This window comes from Eufriesea mexicana, unplaced genomic scaffold (assembly GCF_001483705.2).
Source record: "Eufriesea mexicana isolate 0111107269 unplaced genomic scaffold, ASM148370v2 scaffold415, whole genome shotgun sequence".
In the NCBI taxonomy this organism is placed as follows: Eukaryota; Metazoa; Arthropoda; class Insecta; order Hymenoptera; family Apidae; genus Eufriesea; species Eufriesea mexicana.
Window position 1 is genome coordinate 744,681 of NW_016908639.1, and position 23,588 is coordinate 768,268.

The window sequence follows — 23,588 nt, forward strand, 5'->3', positions numbered from 1 at the left end:
ACTACCTTGGTATATAGGCTCATTTACTATTAACTTTATTCGCGGTGTAATGTTACATTCTTATAGCCATGAAGGACACTTGATTTTACAATTTTTTATTTTCTTCTTGTTATTGATATCATTAGGGATTAATGTTATAAATTATGAACGTTAATCATAATAAAAAAATATTTATTATGAAGTATTGGATTGGCAATTGATACTTTGTAATACAGTCGGAATAATTGTTGTTATAAATATATTTATCATTTCTACAATGTAATAAGTTTATATACAAAATTATGGGGTTGAGGATAATTTTTTCTTTGTCTACCTATAAATTGGCGCAGACCTCGTCAATTTTCAAAATTACTAACAAACAGTTCTGTTTAAATTTTAGGTTTAAAGAAAATTATTTAAAACAGTCCATTAAAAATAGAGAAAAATTGCTGTGACTGCTGTAATATTTCTATAACTTATTGTGATAGTGCAAACATAGCTTAGAATTCCAACAAGATGCCGCGGCCAGTAAAGCGTTTTCGGAAAAAATGCTGGAAGCCACTCGGACCACGCCTACGCTCCCCGAGATCCGGCCACATATTTGCGGAGGTCGCCTTATGTCGTAAACAACATAAACATAATGCAGTCATGCCAATGGACCACACCCGACGTACATACGCACATACATGTACGCAGAAGAAAGTTCCCTATCGTAACAGGGGCCTCGACGCAACATCAGTCTTCGTGGCGGCCACAGAAAAAGTGAAATAAAAAAGATCCAAAGGAATTCTATTTTGGGATAATTGGAACATATCTCACCGGATAGCGTTAATTTTTTGTTGTAGGAACGATTCAGCGGTATTTGAAGTATTAACACAGTATAGAATCATTGTATTGCAAAATTGAAAAAAATAAAAACAAAATATAAATGATACATAACATATTAGTGAAATATTTAAATGAGGTAGGAGATTTGTTTAAGTTCCATTTTCAATGTTGAAGTAAATTGTATTACTGGTTGCGCGATTTAAATTTCTTCTGGCTCGATTCGAATGTGCAATACTTGCATTTCTCTAATCACAACCAATCTCAAGGTTTTGGTTGATTCTATAGCTTTGTAGATAGTAGCTGAGGATATCACTGGTTCGTCGTTAACATGCGTTACAATATCGCCAGCTCGTAAACCACCTCTGAAATTTTTACATAAAAATATATTTTTTATTAATTAGTATATTTGTATTTAATAATATAATATAACAATAATGTTTGTTGAAACATACATGTGGGCTGGCGATCCTATATTTACTTTATAAATCAGAACACCATGTGTAACATTATGTGAAATTCCTTTCAATTTCTTTTGCAATTCATAAAAGAGATCGGATGTGAGAGTAAGCATTGTAACTCCAATATACTGAGTTTTTACCTTTTCCGGTATGTGTTTCATACCTAGTACAATGATATTTTATTTGAAAGATCTCACATTAAACATTTTTTGTTGTCCTTTTTTCTCTTAAATACTATACCTTTGCCTTTTCTACGCAGTTCTGCTCTTTTCAAAAAATCTTTTGCATAATCTATGGGTATTGCAAAAGAAATACCAGATGTTACTTTCATTGCATTTATACCAATTGCTTCTGCATCCAAATTAACCAATGGACCACCCGAATTTCCAAACTACAAAAGAACAATATTTAATACAAAAATATTCAGTATAAACTAAAATACTGGTAATGATACACTGACAGTGATTGCAGCATCTGTTTGGATATAAGCCATCTGTTTATCAAGACCAAGTTCTTGACTATGTCTGTTTACACTGCTTATTACACCACTTGTAATTGTATTACTTAAAGATAATGGAGATCCAATAGCAACTACAAATTCTCCTGGCCTAAGATTTGCAGAAGAACCAAGTTTCATAACTGGTAAATTTTTCTGTAAAAAAGAATCTTTACTAATAATAATAATGTAAAAATATAAATACGTTATTATATACAACAGATATGAACCTTGTCAATTCTCACAGTTGCAAGGTCATTGAGCATATCAATATCTTCTACGACACCAGTATAAGTAGTTCCATCATAAAGGCGTACCTTTGAAACAGATTGCATAAAAATGAAAAAACACGTTCACATATTAATTCTTATAATATAAGAATATCTACATCCTGCACTATAAAAGCTACCTTAACAATAGTATTAGGTCTGGCATTAACAACATGAGCATTTGTCAATATAAGACCATCTGATTCAACTATAAAACCAGATCCATTGCTGATGTTCAATGGTTTACCTGTAGAAAAATCATACCTATTTTCTCATTAATGATTGCTAACAAATTACAATTATCTCATATTATATTTATTTTGTAGATATAAATCTGTATTTACTTCCTGGTGTTTTTAATTTCAATGTATACTACTGCGGGAGCTGATTTCTCTACTACATCTGCTATAAAATTATATTTATTTCTATTATTACTATCATTCCAAGAAGCTTGTTTAGCATATACTGCAAACATAGAATTCGTCGAGTTGTTGAGGCAGTGCTGGTAATCATCCTTCCACCTATACCAAATATAACCAAAACCGGAGAAAAAGACGGCGTAAAGTAAAGTATTTCTAATTGTTTTATTGGAAATACGTGATTTTCGTTCTTCAGTGTATGAACATTTGTATTGTGTAAAACGATTCACATCGGAAACTGTTAAGATTTGTTTATACTGGAACTGATTTCTTTTTAAAATAGACCAAGATATACGCGTCAAGGGGGCAGCCATTTTTTGAAACCCAATCAGACATAAATCCTTTCAGTTGTATTTTCAAATACGAATTGCGCGAGAATTTAATTGTGCATGAAAATTTATTTTCTAAAAATTCTAATAGTAATGGTAAACAATAACAAATTGATAGAAATAAAATTTTTGTTACTAGAAGTGAAATTTGATAAGTACTTATTTTAAAAGCATGTATTAATTAGTATAGCTATAGTCACAATATCATAATAATGTATCTGATTTACTTAAAAGATCATAGAAAAAAAATATATTTCAAATTTCTTTTATTGAAGTATACATATATACATACATATATCTATATACATATTACATCAATAAGAAATTTTATGTACAATATAAAGAAAATGATGTACAATCTTCATTTATAAGAGTTGTATTACGTTTGTTGTTTTCTTAGTTTCTTCTTCGTATTTACAATTCCGTTTGATTGATCGTGTAATTTTATGTTTTTTTGCATTTTCAGAAGGTGAGGTTTTTTCAAAGTCTTTACTTTGAGCTCTGGTGATATCTTCTGCTTCTTTCCTTTCTTCTCTAATTTTTTGGATACTTTAGTAGTATTTTTGCTTATCGAAATGTTTTTCTCATCTTCTTCAGATACACAAGAATCGCCTATTTTCCGCTTTTTGGCATTGTTAATGTTGGCTTTTTTATTGCTAGTTTTGCGTTTTTTAACTATTTTAGCCTTTGTTGTATTTATATCAATTTCTTCATCCACATCACATTCTTTTTCAGTATGTCCTACAAATAATGCAATATCTTATATTGTAAGTTTTGTATAATATTATATTACATCAAAAAGATAAAAGTTACATACCAGCTTCATTACACTTAAAACATTTTCCAACAACATGAGGCCTTTGGCCACATAAATGTTTCGTTACAATACACCTTGTGCAAGTTTCACAATGCTTCCAATAAGGTTTCACACATCTTTTACATATATCACAGTGTTTATAAGTAAGACCATTTTTCGAGGTACACTCTTGACATTTTTTACAATGCTTATTTTCTTTAGCAACCCACTTCTGACATTTTTTACAAAATCTATAACCATGAGCTTCTGGGAGTTTAACTAAGTTTAATGATACATTTGTAAAAATTCTAATAGGTGATGGTATCTTGGTAGTCTTTGTGTCTGTTATAAATAATGGATGATTATTGTAAGTTACTTTATAATCAGTCATGTTTAGGTCTTTCAAACCTCCGGATATACCAGGTGGATTACTTTTCTGTTTCATTACAGATTCCATAAAATATGGAAATATAAACATAACTTTTAAACTGTTATTTTCATCTTCTATATTATTCCATTTCTTATGAAGTTCAGAAATCTTTTTTATAGTCCAAGATATTGGTTCTACTCTACTACCAAATGGTGGATCACATACTAAATATGTATCCTTTCCTCCATTTTGCATAAGAAAATCTTTAAATACATGAGCTGCACTTTCATTAAAAAAATGATTATTCAGTAGATTATACCAACAATAATCTAATGGCCCAAAAAAATTGTGCTATAAATAAAGAAACATGGGATTATATTACATTTACATAGTTTATTTCAATATGATTATTAATAAATAAAAATAATTGAATTTTTAAATAAACTTACAAATCTTCCATCAAAATCTAATAAGAGTGAAGATATTGTATCTTCATGATGCTCTAAAATATATTCATGGATTTTTGGAGTACAGATACAAAGAATTTGTTTTGCTTTCAGTTTTACAAGTATATTCACTATATCTTCAGTAGATTGTTTTGTGAAGAAATATTGAGCTTCTTGTCTAGAATTTTCTAAAGGTTTCAAGATTTCTGTTGGATGTTTCATTTCATAATCTGTAAGACCTTCCTTTATGTCATGATTTTTATGGTTGTTCATCATATCCTTCTCAGTTTTGAATATCAATTGTTCACAAGTGTGGCAGTAACATCTATTTTCTGGTGTTACATACATTATCTCATTAAAACGTACATATAATGGCCTATGATGATAACGATTAACAAATTGCTTCTTCTCTTGTTCCCATTTAGCTGCCTGTTGTTTTGTTAATTTTTCATTTTCTTTTAAGTAAAATTTGCACATCTTCCTCTCGCGACAAGCAGCACATACATAAAATTTTTCCAATTTACCATTTTCATATGTTCCAAATAATAAAGTTGGCCCTATACAAATAGAATGCTATTATAAATATTTTTACACATATTTAGGTAATTAAATCGAAATATAAAAAGTTTTAAGGCAAAAATACCATGTGGACATTGAGGATGTTTACTCAGGTCAGACCAAAAACATTCCATGTTTAAGAATTAACAAAAACAAAATTATCTAACGATTCAAGAACAATTATTTATACCAATATTAACTACAGGTAAAGTAAACATGCTTGTATAAATTTTTTATTCACTGTGTAATTAAATATTTATTCGTGAAATATGAAATTTATGCACCTTGCACGAAATATTCGTTCACACAAAAACAAAATATACCACGTGGCCTGCGGAGTAACATAAAATTAATCGATTATAGATGCGATTCGAGTGCCGATTGCGATTATCGAAAGTACGTTAAACCAACCGTTTCCCTCCATTAATAATTCAAATGAATTTGAATTACGGTCACGAGTGCTGAATCATTTTTTAGTGAATCAGTTGAAATAATTAGATTTAAGGCATTACTGAATTGATTGGATTAAAGCAGAATTGTCTCAAGGTACTGAAATTTAAGAAAAAATATTTAATTTTTCGAAAATCATTTCATTCAAAGTGAAATACACTCTGGGTACCGTTTGCTATTGCGTATAACTATATAATTTAATAAATAAATCGCTTGCAATTTCATAAATTTGAAATTAATGTTTAAAATTTACTCATATGTACAATCTATCTGTATATACATTCTATTCACTTTATTGGTATTATTTAGAGAATTTCACTTTGAATGTAATAAAAAGTCAGTAGTTAGAATTATTTGCATTTTATTATAACGTTTTTCCTACAATCACTAAGTTGTTTGCGGTATCACATGTATATATGTATATGTATGTATATATATATAGTTTCGAAAACGTAACTGTTAGTATATATATATATATTACATATATAAGGCAATTTAAGCCTCTACAGGCTATAAACATATTCGTGCGTTGTTTTGTCATGATTGTAATGTTCTATCATAAAAATACAGATAATAATATATTATGTTACAATATTTGAATGTTCAACTTTAATTGGACCATGGGTATACATTAAAACGAACACAAAATATATAATTTTCATCTTCTCCAGTAATTTTTGTAATACTGTATCGATAAATAAATATCTCAGGAATCGTTAAAATTATATTAAAAATAAACTGGTCTATCAAGAATGAATAAATAAGCATAAAATCTCGCGTTGAATATTGCTAAAGCGAGTGAAAACAGTTCTGTCTTTTGTGTACTTTTTAAAGCATCTCTAAATTATCTACAGAATCGACACATCCTTTATTTCCATTTTTATTTCTATATTTTTTTTTTTTTTGTTTTTTATTTTAGGCTGTGTTCATTCTGCTAGATTATATATCACAGGCTATCCATTTGCAGTTGGGAAAAACATTTACTAGAAAAATTCTTATCTTGCAATACTTTGATCAACATGTCAGTGCAACTATGCATATGTTTATAGAATATTATCATAATTAAAGTACTGGTCTGTACAAGAGATTAGCCATCTAGAGTCATAACTCGTATCGTTTGGTCTAAATCATCATACATAGAATATGAAATAACAACATGTACTTTTTTTTTTCATAATCTATATATCAATACATATGCAAAATTTGTTTTCTATAATTGGTTATATCTAATATACATAATACTGTGACTGTGCAAGTGTACGAATACTGTGATTGTTCTTTTCTTCTGGAACCCCTTGTATGTTTCAATTGGAATTTTATATGGAAAAGAATACGATACATCATGAACAAAGCACTTTCTCCCTTTTCGTATATTCAAAATAATTCTCGAATTTGATACTGTTTCTCATAATAAGTCTAAAAATTTACTTATTAGTATATTACCGTCGAATGTCTAGACTTTACAATAACCGCTAGTTTGCACATTATACATATCATTAAAGAGATCGTTTCCTCCGTTAGATTCACTTTGCTATTATATTCTTGTCTTAACCAGCAATAACATTATTCATTAGACTACTAATTTTAAGTAATTCTTTATATATACATAATTGACTACAAAGCTTCTTTATTCAGGTTGCTGCATAAACAAATTTTTAATTTTGTTAATGTCTAGAAATATACAAATATCCAGTATACACAGGAATCTAGAAATTTACAAAAGGAACAGTTATAACATATGTTACAAATAAATAAAATCATAAAAAATAAAACAAAATTGATTATGCAGCAAGCACTGGAATTCCAAAGAACGCTGAGATTAAATTCCATTATGTAAGCACATGTTTTTTTTCTTTCTTTCTTTTTTTTTTTTGTTTTTTTGTTTTTTCTTCTTTTTTTTTGGTCAAGTCATAATTTCACATATCTAACGACTAAATGCAATGCCAGGATTTGTTTGGTAAAATCTATAAAAAGGCTGTCGCGATGAAAATTTCGTATAAATATGCCGAAAGCATTTTGCGAACTGTAATCAGTTCATGTAGGCATTAAGAGCAATTGTTCTCATCGATGTAGAGTAATAGAAAATTTCTAGATAGACATACACAAATGGATTTGCTGCAGATTAAATATTGACCACATTGTACTTTGGGAAGTAATTTTTGTTCACGTGAAAGAATATATAGATAGGATCTTATCAATTAATTATCTTTTGTGTCTTTTGCATATAATTTTTGTTAACAAGATGGCAGTAATTGAAATTTAAAAAAAAAAAATTAGACATGTAAGACACGTGCACTGAGATGTTCAACGTGATTCTAATTAAAAAATACTAAAAGTAATAAAAGAATTAAAAATTTTTTATGCAAAAATGTCTCTAAATTGTATAATTTTAAATTGTTTATCTGCTACTACACATTCAGACTTCAAACTATTTTGAAAAAGTTATAAAGCTATTAGCTTAGATTGACATAAATCCCAGCTTTCTTGCAATTTCTGACGTTGTCTCACGTGATGATCCGAGAGATTTCTCGATAATCCTACTTGTCCTGGTTTTAGTTTCCTAGGATCTAAATTTGCTCCTAAAGTTTGCACGCCTTTTGCAAACTTCGAAAAAGGTGATAAAATATCTTTGGCAGTAGATGCCACAGGACTTGCAACATTTGTTATATTAGTTTTTATCGATTTCAAAGCAGATTCACTCTGAGAAGATGTAATATTCAAAGTTAAATCTTGTTCAGACGTAGATCTTTTCTTATCTTGCAACCTGCTTTCCGTTTGCAATTTATTTCCATTTATATTACTAAGCATAAGCTTGCTATCAACTTCTCCAGTTGAATGACTGATGTTTTTAGACAGTGTCAATGTCGATGGTGGAAGTACTCTTTCTTTCTCATCTGTCACATTTTGTATAGTTATTTCTGGCGTCTTTTGAGGAGATGTATTTACACTACTGGTTCCAGAACCAGATTGTGGTATATTTAAAACTTCCCTATTAGAACCCTGTTCAGACAATTTGTTAGGACGCATCGACAAATTTTGGTCTTCGTTGTTCTCAGAGTCTACTACATCTGTGTTTTTAACACCCATTATGATACCAATTGATGGAGTATATGCTTCCATCAGATTTTTATCATGACTAAAGTTCTCTGGCTTTTCTAAAGGAACAGGAGGGATGTCAATGTCTTCATCGTCACTACTACTACTGCTGCTATTATGTTTTCCTTGCACATTTCCTGAGATATCCCTGCCACCAACAGTAAAAGTGGGTTTGGGAGGTGTTTCAGACTTTCTGCCTATACTTTTTGCTATGTCAATTGGTTTCCTAGCACTAAAGCTGTGACTTAACTTATTTAACTTGCTAAATTGTTCAGACATGTTGCTTAAAGCTTTTGTTCCTGCAATAACAAGATATTTTGGAAGTTATTAATTATTGGAAAAGTAGATTCTTTTATTGAAAATATACCTGCACTTTTAAGAGCTAGTAACTGCGTTTCTGAGACATTTCTGGTCAATTCCGGAAATGATGAAATATCCAGCAAACCCGTGGATCCTTTGCTGTTCACTAATTTACTCTTTCGCCTATCTAAAGTGACATTCATTGCTATAGGAATCTTTGGTAAACCAGCTATCTCCATGGCCACAGAGATAGCCTCGCAAATTGACTTTAAAGACTCTGAAATGTACGAATTAACGTAATAACTAAATTGATTACCTTAAGTCGAAAATTTTAATACTTTAATAGAAAATTAATGTCTACCTATACTTTCTTCCTCTGTTTTTATAACAACAGCCATATTATTAAAAAATCTTAAATTTGTACTGCGGAACATGTGAAAATAACCGCACTCATTGACCATTTTGTAATTTATTCTAATGCAGTAGAAATGCTTATTTTTAAAAAGGGAGACTGAACTCTCCGGCTGGCCGAACTCGATCAGTATAATATTTTCGAGTGGAACTCTTTGGTAATTTGTAACTTTGTCAATTTGATCATCATAATCAGCTACATAATAGCTATCGCGTGTTAATATTAGAATAGTGTCCATTTCTGTCTCTGTTAAGTCACCAGTTCTGTTAAAATAAAATAAATTATAAGAGAAAATTATTTTTGTGCATTGCATAAATGAAAGAAAAGAAAGGGCGAATGTCTAACATACACGGGATCTGCGTCTATAAGACCCCAACTTCCTAAAATAACTTCTGGGTCAGGTATAAGTAGTTTCTTGCAATCCTCTATCAGTAATTTTACATGAATTGCTGTAGCAGCATTATCTTCCTCTTCGGTACGTTCTTGAAAAACTTCCTCGTTTACTGAGTTCCCTAACATCATATCAATTGTGGCTTGTCTATAAACATCCTTGAAGCGATTTAAATAGTATCTGAAAATATATGGCTCTCCTAAATGTTTGTGCTGAAACTATAAGTACAAACAAAAGTAAAAAAAGAAAAAAAAGAAATGAAAAAAGGATACTGTTAAAAAGGAGTTAGAGCAATTGCTTCTTTCAGGATTGTTAACATCAAACTGAAAGTCAAGCAATTATCATGCAATAAAAATTACGTGCAACGCAATGTCAAATTAATTATAACATGTGGAGTCACAGTTTTAGTTGAAATGTCGTCTTGTTCCTTATTATGATAAAGTAACAACTGCTTTGAGGTTTCAAAATAACACACTTTATTTATTGTTTCCTCGAGTGAAAAATTTTCAACCCAAAACCGAGAACGAACCTTGCCAAACGATACATAGCACTGGCATAAAGAAAGTCAGGATAGGTGGCAAGTTGAAGCTCTATGTTTGGTGGTTTCGCGGGTATTAGCTCAAGGCAGCAATTATCAAGGATGTCTAAATAGTGCGACCAATCGGTATTCAGTTGATTAACATCGATGGGATTCCCTAGCAAGGTATCTATCGCCGCTTGACGTATATCATCCATAAAGTGTTGCTGAAAATATCTATAGGAAAATGAAAGGATAGTGTCAAGGATATATGTATGTATAAAGTATGTCAGTATTTAAGCAGTGATCATGATTTAACGATAGAAAAAAAGAAAAAAAAAAGGAAGTATTGAATATCATTGATATCTAATGATGATACGAATGGTGTGTAACATTTTATTCCTTCTAGAAAAGTTACAACACCTATCAGGTTGTATATTCGCGAAATACTGTCAATACTGAAAGATAATCGCAAAATAATGTATTGTGTAGGATATGTGAATGAAAATGGTGTTCTACTGCAGTGCGGGTCGTGTGTCATAATTGTGATCCAATTGTACCTGTTTGCAGAATTCATGCCATCTTTCATTAAACCGGTAAATTTTCTTTCCCCTGTTCTTGTGTAATCTCCCTATAAGCAATAAAAGAAACTACTATCATAGAAATTCAGTCATGTTTTCATTGAAGTTTTACTTATGGTTAATTCGTAACGGTTGGAGTAAAACTAACGTGTTCTACAAGGTACGAACCTTCAGAGCATTTGTACCAGCATATTGTTTACTGATAATGTCGCCATTATTCGCCCAAAGCAATTGAAATGTTTGTTTGATATTTGTCGGTAACGTTCCGTCCGGCGGTATTAGTCCTAGTTTTGAAAACTGCATTTCCATTACAGCTTTACCTAAAGCAGTTTGCACCACGTTCGTTCTATCTAAACAGTCTATGCAATTCACCCGAAACACTCCCTTCTGCATGCAAATAGTGCCTTGTTTATCGCGCCAACAGTAACCCATGTCTGTCAATACTGTAGCTAACGCATTGACCAGGATAGACACATTTTCAAAATGCATTCCTCGACTGTGTTAGGTATAAAAGAATATTTAGCAATAATTCGAGATACTCTATTAGTTCAAACCACTGTAATAGCTTACCAGTATTCATGAAAATCGAAAGTCGTGTACGTTATATTGGGATTATTATAATTTAAAACATGGTTACTGTAAGCTTCCCAAATAATTTTTTCCTTGCCGGTTTGCTCTACGAGATTCACGATGCAAATGGGACCGTATAAACCGAGTTCTTCGGTAAAATGTTTCTCAAATGCAATCTGCGTTTCTGCTTCATCTGAAAGATTAAAAACTACTGTTATTAAAACTTGGGTGAATCTTTTTTCCTATTTACCTTTATCTATACGTGGTGGTGGTTTGTACTTATAGCCAGGTTGAGACCAATATACAGGCACACTACCTCGTACTTGAACAAAAGATACTTGGTGATCATGGTACCAAACTAATTGTTCTGTTTCTACATAGTTTGCACATTTGCCTTCATCATCGACACCGCGGCGTTTATATCTTGAACATGGTACAGTACATTTAGAAAAAAAAATTAGCAATCAAAGTTATATAAAATGATAAAAAAAGAAATAAATAATTACCTTGTACCTGCACGAAATCTACTTCTTCTTGATATAATTGCTAAATTGAAAGTTTCATGGTAAGGTTGTTCATCAATGCCCACTTCTACTTTACACTTTTCTATTTGCACATATCCCTGTATAACTGGTAATATCCACCAGTTTGCCTTGTCTGTCTACAAAAATGAAATATTTTTTTAATAATAAATATTTGAAGAATAATTTAAGTTTAAAATGATACTAACTTTTAAATTAATTATGTCCTGTAACATATGTTTGTTCCAAAAGAACCTATCATCTACTCTTTGCCAAAGTGGTTTGTTTATTCCTTCCTCATTCTGTTGTAAATCTGCGACACAAAGCCTTTGCAAGCTGTTGGTAATATCACCAGTTTGACAGAAATAAAATGAGTCAGTTTCAGTAAAAATTTTGTTTAACTCATCCAAAATTCTCTTCTCAAATCTTTCTTTGTCTTTAACAATATTCCGTTTACTTACTGTAGATTTTACCTATAGATACTCTTGTCAATATAAAAATATCTATTTTGTATCATACAATTTTTTAGTTCTAATTAAATGTGAGGAATTTACCTGAGATGTAGCAAGTGCAGCTGCCTGTTGAGTGGTATTTTTTATGGTGTTTGTAGCACTTTTAATAGTTCCCCATGTTTTGGCAAATGCTGCTTTTTGTGGAACATCAAATAAGCCACCTTGGCTTTTTTTCTTTGGCAAATTCTGATGCTTCTTACATGGCAAAAGTCCAATATCATTATTTTCACTGCCAAGATGCAAAAATGTAATTGATTTGATTTTATATATAACATGACCTCCATATAACTCTCCAGCTGGTAAAACTTCTTTGATCAGCATTAAACGAGGTTCCAATACACATGGCTGTTCTATTTTCCCAACAATTCCATAAAATATTCCAAGACATTCCAAATCCTTTGGAGAGGCCCATTCCCAATCTATAAAAAATTTGGAAGTAAATATAAAATTTTAAATCATCTAATATTATGTTTCAACTAATTACATCTGTTAGACTACAGCTCTCACATATTTACATAATTCATAAACTGTAGCTATTGCAAAATCACACTCATACAACAGCCTTTTAAGGCATTCTCTGGTTTTGTATTACTTTAATAATTTAATTATAATTTAATGTAAAATTCTAGTTTTGACGGGTATTGTTGCGAAATTAAATTAAATTTATAAATTAACATTACATAAAATCATTCTATTCACGTTTCACGAAAAATCAAAGGTGTTCTAAATAAGAACAATGAACCGAAAATCACACTGTGTATCGTACTTGACACGAATGTATATATATTTCTGTCAAACAAAAGCCGTGTACCCACCCGATTTAGCGGAAAATTCTCCCGTGTTCTTGTCACACCATAAACTGTGCCTCTCTTTTACGAAAATGAAATGCGTGTCGGTACGGAACAATTCCATGCTTCCGACTTTTTCACTAAACGACAATTTCTACGCAGCATGTGGAACGTTGACTGTCCGATCGAAAGTCCGCCTATGACGGACAATTCGCCATCTTGCTCGTACATTAGGCTGACACCGAACTTGTTTCAATATCTATATTTTTGATGAAAGAATAGATGGCGATCGCATAGAGGATTAATTACATATATATTTCCTTATCGGTAAAACTTCGACCAATAAAGATTAATGATATTGAATAGAATCTCAAAGATGTTTTTGTAATTTAATATCAATACAATTTTGAATTAGTTAAATACATTTTACAGACTTTAAAATAAAATATTTATTTAAATTATTTATAATACTCCTAGACTTCAATGGAAAGGAAAATAACGAGCGTTTCATTATTTGAAATACACAAGATTTATTTAGGTAATCTGTGATTACATATTTCGTATATGTTTCACAATAACTGATAAGTACATCATAAATACAAAGAAGCGTGTGAAAATATGCGAATAACGATTAGTTAACGTTCATCATCGATATCATCATATGTCGTTCGTGGAAGAATATTTAAAAGATGTCCTTTCTATACACGTGTTCTTCTTCCAAAAAAATTTAAATCGTTGCAGGTGAATCCGCGATAGTCGATGCATTTACTTGAAATTTATTTTCTTGAATAATGAAAAAATTCATAAAATTTCACAAGCATTTAACATCTTCAAAAAAAAAAGATGTTTATTCGCTCCTTCCTTCATTTCCTTCCTTATTTTTCTTTTCCTCTTTGGTTTTCTCGATTATATATTCCTGCCATTTTCTATGATTAAGTGTCTGAAAATCATCCACTTTGGCTATTAGTTTTAGATATTGAGATAATCTTAACAATTCCTTATCTTTCTTTCTGGTGATGTGTGCATGTCTGAATGGTTTTATTTTTAATCCAGATTGTGGATTCATAATAAAGTTCCTTCTGATATCATCAAACATGATAGTGTTCTTTGCAGAAAATTGTTTGTACTTTCCCCAAATGATAGCAAGTGGTTTTGCTGTGATAGTGCCATGTTTTGATGTATGAACATTGATCATAGCATTTGAGTCAAGGTGACATGCTATTTTATAATAAGGATTATTGGAAACTCCGAGCACTTTCATCTTTTCATTGATCCATTTCATACTAGTTGCAGACCAAATTACTATGTCATAATTTAGATAAGCCAGGGTTAAAAATTGATGAAGGAAAGGACGCATCAATTCCACACCACTTCCTGCTGTTGATTTGTGATCGAAAATGGTGTAGTCTATATCGAGCACCAGTAGTTTCTTGCCTTCTCTGAAGGGATTTAATTCTACAAACCTGTAGTAGTCGATTCTACATTGGATTTGAAATAAGCATATTTTAACATTTTCTATTTCTATCTCTTCCTCTTCAGTCTTAAAGTCATTAATTACATCAGGTAAGTCTTTTGGCGCGTGACATGCTTTAGCAATGTCTTCTTCGCGAGATCCCATCAGCACTAGCTTAAATCCAGGCTTCATACCCAAGTTCCTTAGAATCTCCTCATCTTCAGGTGCTTTGTCTGGTGAAAAGAAAGATTCTATAGACACTTAACGGAGTTTTAGATAACACTGTCAAACATGTCAAATCGAATAGAACAAAAGGATAGTTTGAAATCAAAGCAAAAATCATTTTAACAAAGTTTATTTTAAAATTAATAGCAAATCAAGCGTTACACGTGACTATATGGGGAAAAATAAAGGGAGAGAAGATCGTGAAAACAATTCAAAACATAACCTTTGGTTCGAAGGTTCAAAAGTTTTTGACGTTCCGGAAGGATGCCAGTTTCCTTGTGTATTCGTTCTTTCAGACCGCGAACGGTATCGCCCAGGTTTACGTCTGGAATTTCGATTTTTTTTCTGCCCCATACTATAATGATCTTCCCTACATTCTCCATTTTTTTCGAAAATAATGACGCGACACCAGACGATGTGTACTACGAAGTAGTCCAACACAAGTACACACTTCCATTAAATATATACGTATACGAAGGGCATTGTGAAGTATTAGGCAGACATTGTATTTTGTGTCGATACTGTAACGTGAGGTTTATCCTCCACTTAGGTGGCGTTTCGATAGCTGCATTCGGTCAAGACGGTGCTGCCATCATTATGATGGTAAAAATTATTTAACTTGTCAATTTTTTTTTATAGAAATAAATTGCAATTTAACAATTCACTAATTATTTAAGAGAATAATTTGCTGACAAGGATCTAGGTTATTGATTATATCGATTTGTATGCTCGGTCGGTCACTCACGATTTTTGCATAGGTTCAGCCTTGTCGATATGACCTCGGTGGTATTAAATATCCTGTTAGCAATACATACTTATGCTACTTCCGGTTATGCGAACTGAAGCATCAATTTTAAAAAATATTATAATTTTTCTACATTTTCTAAGTAATGTAACCTTCTTCTCATTTTTCAATACATAAGAAAATATTATTTAGAAAGTGAACAATTTATTTAGAAATCTCATTTCGTCTAATTCTTTTATATTTATTCCATTTAATTACATCTGACCCGCTTTACAGGCTTAAATAGCAAGATTTGTTTTCTTTGATTTACCATTGTGCATTGGGACGTAAAATTGATCCTCAATTTCAATTTATCTTTGCTCCTTAATACCACGTGGCCACATTTTATATTTGTCTTCCCAATTTTCATTTCTTTTTCGAATAAAAATTTATTTATCCGTATAATTTATTCGTATAATTCGTAGGTTTAAAATACCATCTACTGATACCTTGTTAATGAACGAAATTTAAAAATTTCTTCGTTTACAAATGATCTATTCATCTTCGAAATATTTTATGCAAAAAAAAAAAAAATTACGAAAGTATGATTAGAGTTACGCGTGTTGTCATATTGCAAGGAATTGACGGAAATTAGGGACGAAAATTTTTGGGTCTAGTATCGTTCTTAGGTTATCTCGCAATCATAACATGGCGTCAGGACTCGGTATACCTAAGAGGCAACTTCGTCTCCTGCACCCTTTTGCAACTTTCTACCTTCTGTTTGGGGAAAGTACGTGTAGAAAGGAGCGTAACACCGAGAAAGAGGCCCGTGTAGTACACGAAGCTCGTTCAGCCAAGGCAAGGAAACAAATTCATGAAAGAGTTTCCACTTGGTCGATGTAAAAATGCAAATGTCGCGTTTTCAAGGGCTGAAACAAGGGGCGAAGATGGCTAAGTTTTTCTTCTCGGAAGTTCTATCGAATTTGTAATGAGACGAAGGAGGAATAAAGATTAAGAATAATCCGATAATCAATTCCAGACGAGCGATTAAGATGGAAAAAAAATTCTGACCAACCGGTGGGCACGAGAATGGATGATGAAGTTTTCTGGCGTAGTCTGACGACTTTTCGGGGGAAAAAATTTCGCTTGAAAGTCTATCGCGAGGTTAATGAAAAATGGCCACGATAGATTTGCAAGTCCAAGCTCTTGGTCGCATAAGAACTTAATTGTAGTTCCTTGTTTATGGTGCTACGCGAAATGAGCGTGCTGTCCGTAATTGCAGCATAGTAATTAAATTTTCGCACCCCGTCTCGTCCTACGCCATTGTTTCCCCCATTTCTTTTTCTTTCTCCCCGTGATACTAACGGCGCGTGAAATTGCGTCTGCAGATGCAACGCGTCGAACTATGCGACATGGTGCTGATGTTTAAATCGTGGTGTAAAACGGACTATGCTTATAATAGTCATTGCCAACCCATTACTTAGATAAATTGCACGTTGATTCGCTGTACGAATTATTAATACATTAGACTCGATAACTTATTTACACAGAGACGTAGAGATTTAGTCAATACACTGTCATATTGCAAGGTATTTCATAGATAGAAATATATTAACGTCTCCTCGTTAACTCTCAATTTCCTGAAATTTTAATTTCGTTTATCAACCATTCGACATTCCAATTAACAAACAGAATTAATATTCGCTGATCGCTTTTGTTATACAGGAAGCTTTAAATCGTATATAAAAGACTATTTTAATAAATAAAATATAGTTATACGATACGATAAAAGTAGATGTATTCTTGAAACAGCAAACATGGCTACCGAGTTTCATACACGAATAAACGACGAGTCATACTAAGTACTTAGCTCGTCACAAAGTTACACTCTATCCATCGAGTATGATACGAGAATACTTAACGATCGTCTACAGAAGCTTAAAAAGCTTCGAGTAACCCAGATATCTCAGACTTCATCACCGAATAATACTCCTTCCGCCATTTTATGCAGCAATCCTCCATGACCTGCCATAATGGCCGAACGATGTTCCCACAGGCGTCGGAAGCAACCATATGATCGATTAAATTCTAACCTCACTTATTATCGATACGAACAATTAAATAAGACGTCTTTAATTACACAGACGTCCAGTTTTTATTATCCTGGTGCAGGTTTTACCGTTGCTAGGTGGACGAGTTACACCGGTCGTGCAGTTTGTAAACCGGCCATTTCGATGAAGTGGACTAGGCTTTAATATCCGACCGTATCTAGTCCTCTCGTTATTAAGCGGATATATCCGTCGAGAGGGATTATTTCTTGCTTAGTTTCGCGCTATTTATCGCTTCGAAGGGATTCTCCGAGTGGAAAAAAGAGAGAGAGGAACTTTATAGGCACGTGTCATCGCTTATGCTTAGCTCGTTGCTTTTTCATCTTCTTTTCTCTTTTCGTTCCCTTCATTCTTGAATCCAGAGATTTCTATAAAAACATCGTCGTTTGTCTGGGAACGAATGGGATAATCCGCTGTCGATCCGGAATCGGGGAATATTACTTTTCTTTCGTGCCTATAACGATCTTAGGCCCCATAACCCCTTGGCTACTGTGGGCGTCTACAGGCGCTTAGGAATTTTGCGTTCGTGACACTGGAGCGCCTATAGGTGCTCGTCGAAGTTTGCTTTATGTTTTCACAAAAATACCTAATTATACCTATTATACCTAACCTAACCTAACCTATCCAAAAGTTTGCCGTTCTCAACGCACATTGTAACTCAATTCCTGTCGTACGGTATGACTGGTGCGTATCAAAGTCTGCCGTAGTCAAGGTGATAATTTGGCTCCCTGGTAGATTTATTTATCCCTCTGAGAGGCACATCTTTTCCAATGTTGGATTTTTCCTTAAAATGTAAAGAACTATCATTTCGCGATTAATCAGCGTAACATCTCAGCGTCATTCTCAATCTACCAAGCTCTGCTTACAAGTAGAATCCTAGCTTCTACAACGGTTCTGCTCCAAATCTCGCAAACAAGGAGCTGCACGAGCCAAGGTAGCTAATTCCTTTATCCACTTCATCCTCGAAACATCTCTAAACGCGACTGTCGTTCGACCCCATTGATTCTCGAAGCATCTTCCAAGTGATCAACGACAAAGTACCATAGGCAGAAAGAGCGAGGGAATGAAGGAGAAAGTTGGCGAGGTTAATCGCGAGGGCAGGGTTGCCCGAGCTGAAAGAACTCTCACCCCTTCGACCCCTGTAGACGCCCGGATTCTTCTTCATCCGCGGCGGGGGTGCAAGGGGTCAGCGGCGCTTCCTTTCGGCTTTTTTTAACGCGATCCAATTCCGCTCTTTTAATTGGAAGCAGATATAAGTCGACGTCCATGTGGGTCAGCACGGGGGTTGTAAATAAAGGGACAAAACCGGCGCTGAGAGGGTCGGTGGTGATAAGTTCAGCGACAGAAAGGGACGAAGGCTGTTGCTGTTTGTCGGAATGCTGCGAGGCATTTCGCCGTGGAATTCTATAGGTGGCTCAAAGTGGCATCGAGCGTGCCGTTACCATTCTCACGATCCACCTTTTCTTCCGTGTCTTCCAATCGATCGTGTCTAGTTTCTTCTATCATTTCATCTTCTATTCTCTTTTTCTTTTCTCCCAATAGCGTACGACTAATGCTAGATGAATCCTATGCAGACAGAGAGTTGCTCGGTTAATAAACAACCACTCCTTTTTAATAACAGACAGATTTATTTAACACGGTAAGTGTCACGTTAGTCCCCAGGAACCGGTGCTAGACTTTCCGTTTGGGTCCAGACCAGGGCCAAAAGGTGCTAATTTTTGGTGTTAAATTATTCGTTATCTTTGGATCTAACGTTTGGGAATTCGTGTTATAATAATTGGTACAGCATCTCCGAGTTTTATGAACACTTTGTCCGTCGCCGGTGGCCCACTTGATAGTCGAGTCTAGGTCTGAACAGAACCTAGTTAAGCAAAACGGATTGGGCACTTCACGTGTTATACTAAAATAATACACTATCTTTCCCTCAATTTTTCGACTCTAACTCTCAAACACACGATCTTCTACTCACTATGTATTCGACTGATGCATTCTGACTTGCCTGCACCCTTGCACCCTTATTTAAATCCTAATACTCTATCCTTTCATACGCAAGCTTTCTTCGTTGATCACTCATTTCCCACGTGAACTCGTCCTCGGTGGTCCAGGTACTTTAGATACTCGGACGCATTTCTAGACGTCATTTATCACGCACGCGGTCATTTATCCATTTGTACGCACTCCAGATATCACCCTAAGTTAACCTAACCTAACCTAACCTAATCCGATACCTCTTTTAATACTATTTCCTTTGCTAGAGTCCTTCCCAGCTCGCAATACCAAAATAGTGTCACGGGGCAATTACGGTGATATGAGAAAAGCAACATTCTGTCAACTCTCGAATAGAGACTAACACGGATAACTATGAACAGTTATGGAAGGTCTCGCGAAGGTATAACACGGTGGAATTGTACTGTGCAGAATGCGCTCTACTTGTGTCCAGGTGCTGATATACATCTACGGGACTGTATGTCAAGGAAGAGATATATTTTGACGAAATATTGGTTGACACAGGATTGACTGTCAATGGACTTTGCTTTGTTTCGGAAGACTTGTCTCGGGTTTGGTGTTTGTATATAATGACGTAATAGGAAAAGGTTTGAAGAGATGACAGAAGGCATCCGTTGACACAGGGTTGACTCCTGAGTCATTGGTGCATTTTGGACGTTGACTATGGATGCTAAGCTCAGCTTCGCAATAACATCTGAATTTTTGCTCTCTGTCGTAGACTTTGATGCAAGATCCCACAGTCAGGAGTGTAATCAGTAGAGGATTTTGATCGATGGTTCTTCGTCGTTGTTCCTTTTGTTTTGATCCTGACGGTTGCTAGGTGTCGAATGGCCAAATGATACAGTTGTTACTTTAATCGAAGTCAGTGTGTGTATCGTCGATAAAGCATTCACGATGTTCGTGTTTGGCGAACAGAGACCAAATTAATGGCTGTATACAGCGATCAGAAGTGTGGTCGGAGCAGTTCGCCGCGAATCTCGAGGTTGCATCTATTCTAGATAGGTAGAGCGATCCTTCGATTATGTGTGCGGTTTCTTTTATTTCGCGCATGCACGAATGGCTTTTCCGGGGAAATAAATGATTCAGAGATGACGAGAGATTATTTCGCTACGACTTTGGCACAGGTTAGGTACTCGGTGCTCGGAAAGTTGAGAAATTCTAGATCTCCTTCCACGAATGGATTTTCCTAGATCAACCTCGGATATTCCGAAACGATTTTGTTAGATCGAGTGCTTTTAAATCCTAGAGATCAAAAATTCTGCGATATTTTTAAGCAGTAACTAAAAATTATTTCTCTGCGATCTTCTCAAATTTGACATTAGAAGACTGTCAAAATTAAAAAATTACCTCGATTCTTTATTTCAATTTACGTTTAATTTCTTTAAGTTAGGGTTTTAAAAATCCTGAAATAATTTAAAATTGAATATTCCCTAATGTTTGTTAAATTATCTCCTCTCCGATTCTTAACAAAATTGGCATAAACTTGCACTGTGAGTTGCACTATCCACGGCTTGTCCAGCTATCGCGAAATAGTGTCTGTGGAAATTTAATAACACAGGAAGACATAGCTGGAATAAATCTAAGGCACGCGAGGGTGGCAATTGCCTCTCCTTGAACAGCCAGACGATCGAGAAATTTTGCGGTACCACGTCGAACAATTATGCGATATTATCGCGGGGGTGTGTCGCGCAACACATGGTCGCCACTTGCGATTTCCAACCTCGACAACCATAAAGAAGTTCCGTTTTGCTCCGTTTTTATTGCCGCGATATAACACGTGCCAATCAAATAGAAATATCTCGCTGTCCAAGAAACATAAAAGCTGCCTTAGCTTTTTCCGCCACGTTCGCTCGTCGCGACAAACTGCTACTTCGCACGACATAATTAATAACCGAGCACGAGTTCGCTATAATTCCTATAGGTCCCTACAAAAGTGCAGAGTAGAAGAACGAGAAGAATATTCTATTAGAAAACAGAAGGATTTTTCGATTTTATTTTATTTTCGTTCATTTTTATTATAATTAAGAATTATTAAGTAAATAGGATGACGAAAACTGGTTCTGAGACACTAAAAACTGACGGAACAACAAGAACAGAATAACACAAATACAAGACTCATAAAACTAATTTTACTTAGGAAAAAAACAGCAAGATATCACAATGAAGACACACAAAGACGCACTCTAATTTAACTCTCGTGCCGGTCACAATTAATTTCTAAGGACTCTGTTTTGGTCGTCAAGGACCCTGCTTTTATGCTTTTCTTAACCTGGGCTTCACCTCCCTGTAGAGACCAGGCAACTTAATTTTGTTACCCAAAATAACTTTTCCATTTGCTTCTAGAAAATATTGATCGGTTTATAATTTGTTTTTCTTGGCAATGGCCAATTCGCGATTTCTTTCCGAAATGGTATCTTATAATAATTTATTATTATCAAAAAATATTTCGTATTTGTTGTGATAAACCGTAGGCCTGCAATGATGGTGTCAGGTATGTTGCAGGCCAATAATGACTTTTAGGTCTCGTGGTCCCCTCTTAAGCCTCCTATTCTTCGGGTTTCAGTTTATAAGGACACCCTGTTTTGTAGAAACTCTCAGTGTCAAACATGGTGCAGTAGAAAAGACACTATTGTAACTCACAAAGATATATACATATCTGTATAAGTATATTTGTATCCTTTATTGATAATAAACCATATAAATTTCGTTGCTATACAACAGTATATGGATAGTTTCCTACGTATTGTAATTTTATTTGAGAAATTACAACAGTATTAAATTATGAAAAATTGCAAATAATAAGAAGGAAATGTTGTCGATAGGTTATGTTGGATGTTATGAAATTTTGTATCAAATTTACGATCTATTTTAGGTGTCTATCTGAGGCGATATTTTTGTGGGTCTGTCGTGATTGATAGCAAATGGGGTGAGGGTGAACGTTCCAGGATGGGGAGGATGCGGTCTATGAGTGTGGAGTATTTTCTTATTTCTTCTTTCTTAAGGTTAAACGTGGATTTTTTGGTATTCTTCGGAAAATACGAGGGATTTGATATGAAGTTCGTGCAACGAGGTTTTGATAGATCGGTAATGAATAATGGAGGAGTTTAGGGTTGTATGTGTATGGTGTTTTCGGAGGAAATTTTATCATGATTTGGTTCAGTCTAACCTTTTTATTACTTTTTAAACTATACATCTTTATTACGATGTACTTTATTATTTCTGTATATTATTTTTATTAATAACTATACTGTACCCTATTTTTATTAATAATTATTTATTAATCGTATGAATTCAATTAGGTTCCATATTTCTACTATTTTCTTGTTCCTCAAGATCATGCTTAAATAACATGAATATTAGTACAGGTTCACTATTGTTTTCAGGATTTTTGAATATTTGCAATACTTTTTTCATAATTTGTTGAATATATAAAATTATTTAAAACCTTTTTATTGGTCATTCACGACAGATGATAATCTCTGATCATAAGACTGACGGAAGTATAAAATGCATATTATTAAATTGCAATTTATTAATTATTTATTTACAATTTATTTAGTATTAAAAATGCAATTTAAATTAACAACAGGTCCAAATTTTTATCATAGCTACTTCTTGAACAAGAGGAAAATGGAAATATAGCAAAACAAAATGGCGTCCTGACTGTGTTTCCCTCTTATCCATAAATATATCGTTGCCAGTGGTATTTTTAATCGGAGTCGCTCGATCGTCGATGAAACAAAAATAGGCGTAGAATTTTCGCGGCTGGGCTTGCGGGTATCTGCGATTTCTCGCGAATTAATTATATTAACCGGGGCGAATTGGGCGAATTTGCCTGATCAAACAGGCCCGTATGCAAATATTGGCCGAGGTTTCGTTACCGTGGCTCCGCTACAAAAATATTTTTCATCCGCCGGAATATTCATGGCCCGCGAAAGGACGGTTCCGTTAATTAGTCGTCGGAGAAAGTTGAACTTTCATTAAT

General features: G+C 33.8%; 4 protein-coding genes across 5 annotated transcripts; all 4 read right to left on the bottom strand.

Moving 5' to 3' along the window:
- Window positions 1-220: 220 nt before the first annotated feature.
- HtrA2 (HTRA2-related serine protease) lies at window positions 221-2,763 on the bottom strand. The gene is made up of 7 exons (XM_017897316.1): window positions 2,375-2,763; window positions 2,171-2,294; window positions 1,992-2,078; window positions 1,726-1,917; window positions 1,506-1,656; window positions 1,260-1,428; window positions 221-1,169 (listed from the first exon to the last, which is right to left on the bottom strand). Exons 1-7 carry the CDS (start codon window positions 2,761-2,763, stop codon window positions 1,007-1,009), a joined length of 1,275 nt encoding a protein of 424 aa, XP_017752805.1. The 3' UTR covers window positions 221-1,006.
- Window positions 2,764-3,157: 394 nt separating this feature from the next.
- On the bottom strand, window positions 3,158-5,243 carry LOC108545636 (zinc finger CCHC domain-containing protein 4). Its single transcript, XM_017897353.1, has 4 exons — window positions 5,034-5,243; window positions 4,394-4,947; window positions 3,596-4,295; window positions 3,158-3,519 (listed from the first exon to the last, which is right to left on the bottom strand). Exons 1-4 carry the CDS (start codon window positions 5,080-5,082, stop codon window positions 3,158-3,160), a joined length of 1,665 nt encoding a protein of 554 aa, XP_017752842.1. The 5' UTR covers window positions 5,083-5,243.
- Window positions 5,244-7,807: 2,564 nt separating this feature from the next.
- Window positions 7,808-13,301, bottom strand: sp3 (phosphatidylinositide phosphatase spermathreecae). 2 transcript variants are annotated; one of them, XM_017897351.1, is made up of 13 exons: window positions 13,114-13,301; window positions 12,341-12,717; window positions 11,996-12,259; window positions 11,772-11,926; window positions 11,516-11,688; window positions 11,266-11,458; window positions 10,864-11,191; window positions 10,675-10,745; window positions 10,127-10,351; window positions 9,556-9,777; window positions 9,156-9,469; window positions 8,862-9,071; window positions 7,808-8,793 (listed from the first exon to the last, which is right to left on the bottom strand). In XM_017897351.1, the coding sequence occupies exons 1-13, from the start codon at window positions 13,208-13,210 to the stop codon at window positions 7,841-7,843; spliced, it is 3,582 nt and encodes a 1,193-aa protein (XP_017752840.1). In that variant the 5' UTR covers window positions 13,211-13,301; the 3' UTR covers window positions 7,808-7,840. The 2 variants fall into 2 exon arrangements, with proteins under 2 accessions (XP_017752840.1, XP_017752841.1); XM_017897352.1 differs by lacking the exon at window positions 10,127-10,351.
- Window positions 13,302-13,698: 397 nt separating this feature from the next.
- On the bottom strand, window positions 13,699-15,291 carry Ublcp1 (Ubiquitin-like domain-containing C-terminal domain phosphatase 1). The gene is made up of 2 exons (XM_017897354.1): window positions 14,988-15,291; window positions 13,699-14,772 (listed from the first exon to the last, which is right to left on the bottom strand). Exons 1-2 carry the CDS (start codon window positions 15,145-15,147, stop codon window positions 13,934-13,936), a joined length of 999 nt encoding a protein of 332 aa, XP_017752843.1. The 5' UTR covers window positions 15,148-15,291; the 3' UTR covers window positions 13,699-13,933.
- Window positions 15,292-23,588: the final 8,297 nt, after the last annotated feature.

What these genes read in the sequence shown, in the direction of transcription:
- HtrA2 (XM_017897316.1), bottom strand. Translation starts at nt 2,763, where the DNA reads ATGGCTGCCCCCTTGACGCGTATATCTTGGTCTATTTTAAAAAGAAAT. An exon ending in GAAATTAAAAACACCAGGAA is followed by an intron (nt 2,295 to 2,374) that starts GTAAATACAGAT and finishes ATGAGAAAATAG; the next exon opens with GTATGATTTTTCTACAGGTA. An exon ending in AAACAGATGCTGCAATCACT is followed by an intron (nt 1,657 to 1,725) that starts GTCAGTGTATCA and finishes GTTCTTTTGTAG; the next exon opens with TTTGGAAATTCGGGTGGTCC.
- LOC108545636 (XM_017897353.1), bottom strand. Translation starts at nt 5,082, where the DNA reads ATGGAATGTTTTTGGTCTGACCTGAGTAAACATCCTCAATGTCCACAT. An exon ending in ACATCCTCAATGTCCACATG is followed by an intron (nt 4,948 to 5,033) that starts GTATTTTTGCCT and finishes CTATTTGTATAG; the next exon opens with GGCCAACTTTATTATTTGGA. An exon ending in TAGATTTTGATGGAAGATTT is followed by an intron (nt 4,296 to 4,393) that starts GTAAGTTTATTT and finishes CTTTATTTATAG; the next exon opens with CACAATTTTTTTGGGCCATT.
- sp3 (XM_017897351.1), bottom strand. Translation starts at nt 13,210, where the DNA reads ATGGAATTGTTCCGTACCGACACGCATTTCATTTTCGTAAAAGAGAGG. An exon ending in AGGACATAATTAATTTAAAA is followed by an intron (nt 11,927 to 11,995) that starts GTTAGTATCATT and finishes TCATTTTTGTAG; the next exon opens with ACAGACAAGGCAAACTGGTG. An exon ending in TTCGATTTTCATGAATACTG is followed by an intron (nt 11,192 to 11,265) that starts GTAAGCTATTAC and finishes TACCTAACACAG; the next exon opens with TCGAGGAATGCATTTTGAAA.
- Ublcp1 (XM_017897354.1), bottom strand. Translation starts at nt 15,147, where the DNA reads ATGGAGAATGTAGGGAAGATCATTATAGTATGGGGCAGAAAAAAAATC. An exon ending in TTTGAACCTTCGAACCAAAG is followed by an intron (nt 14,773 to 14,987) that starts GTTATGTTTTGA and finishes TCTTTTCACCAG; the next exon opens with ACAAAGCACCTGAAGATGAG.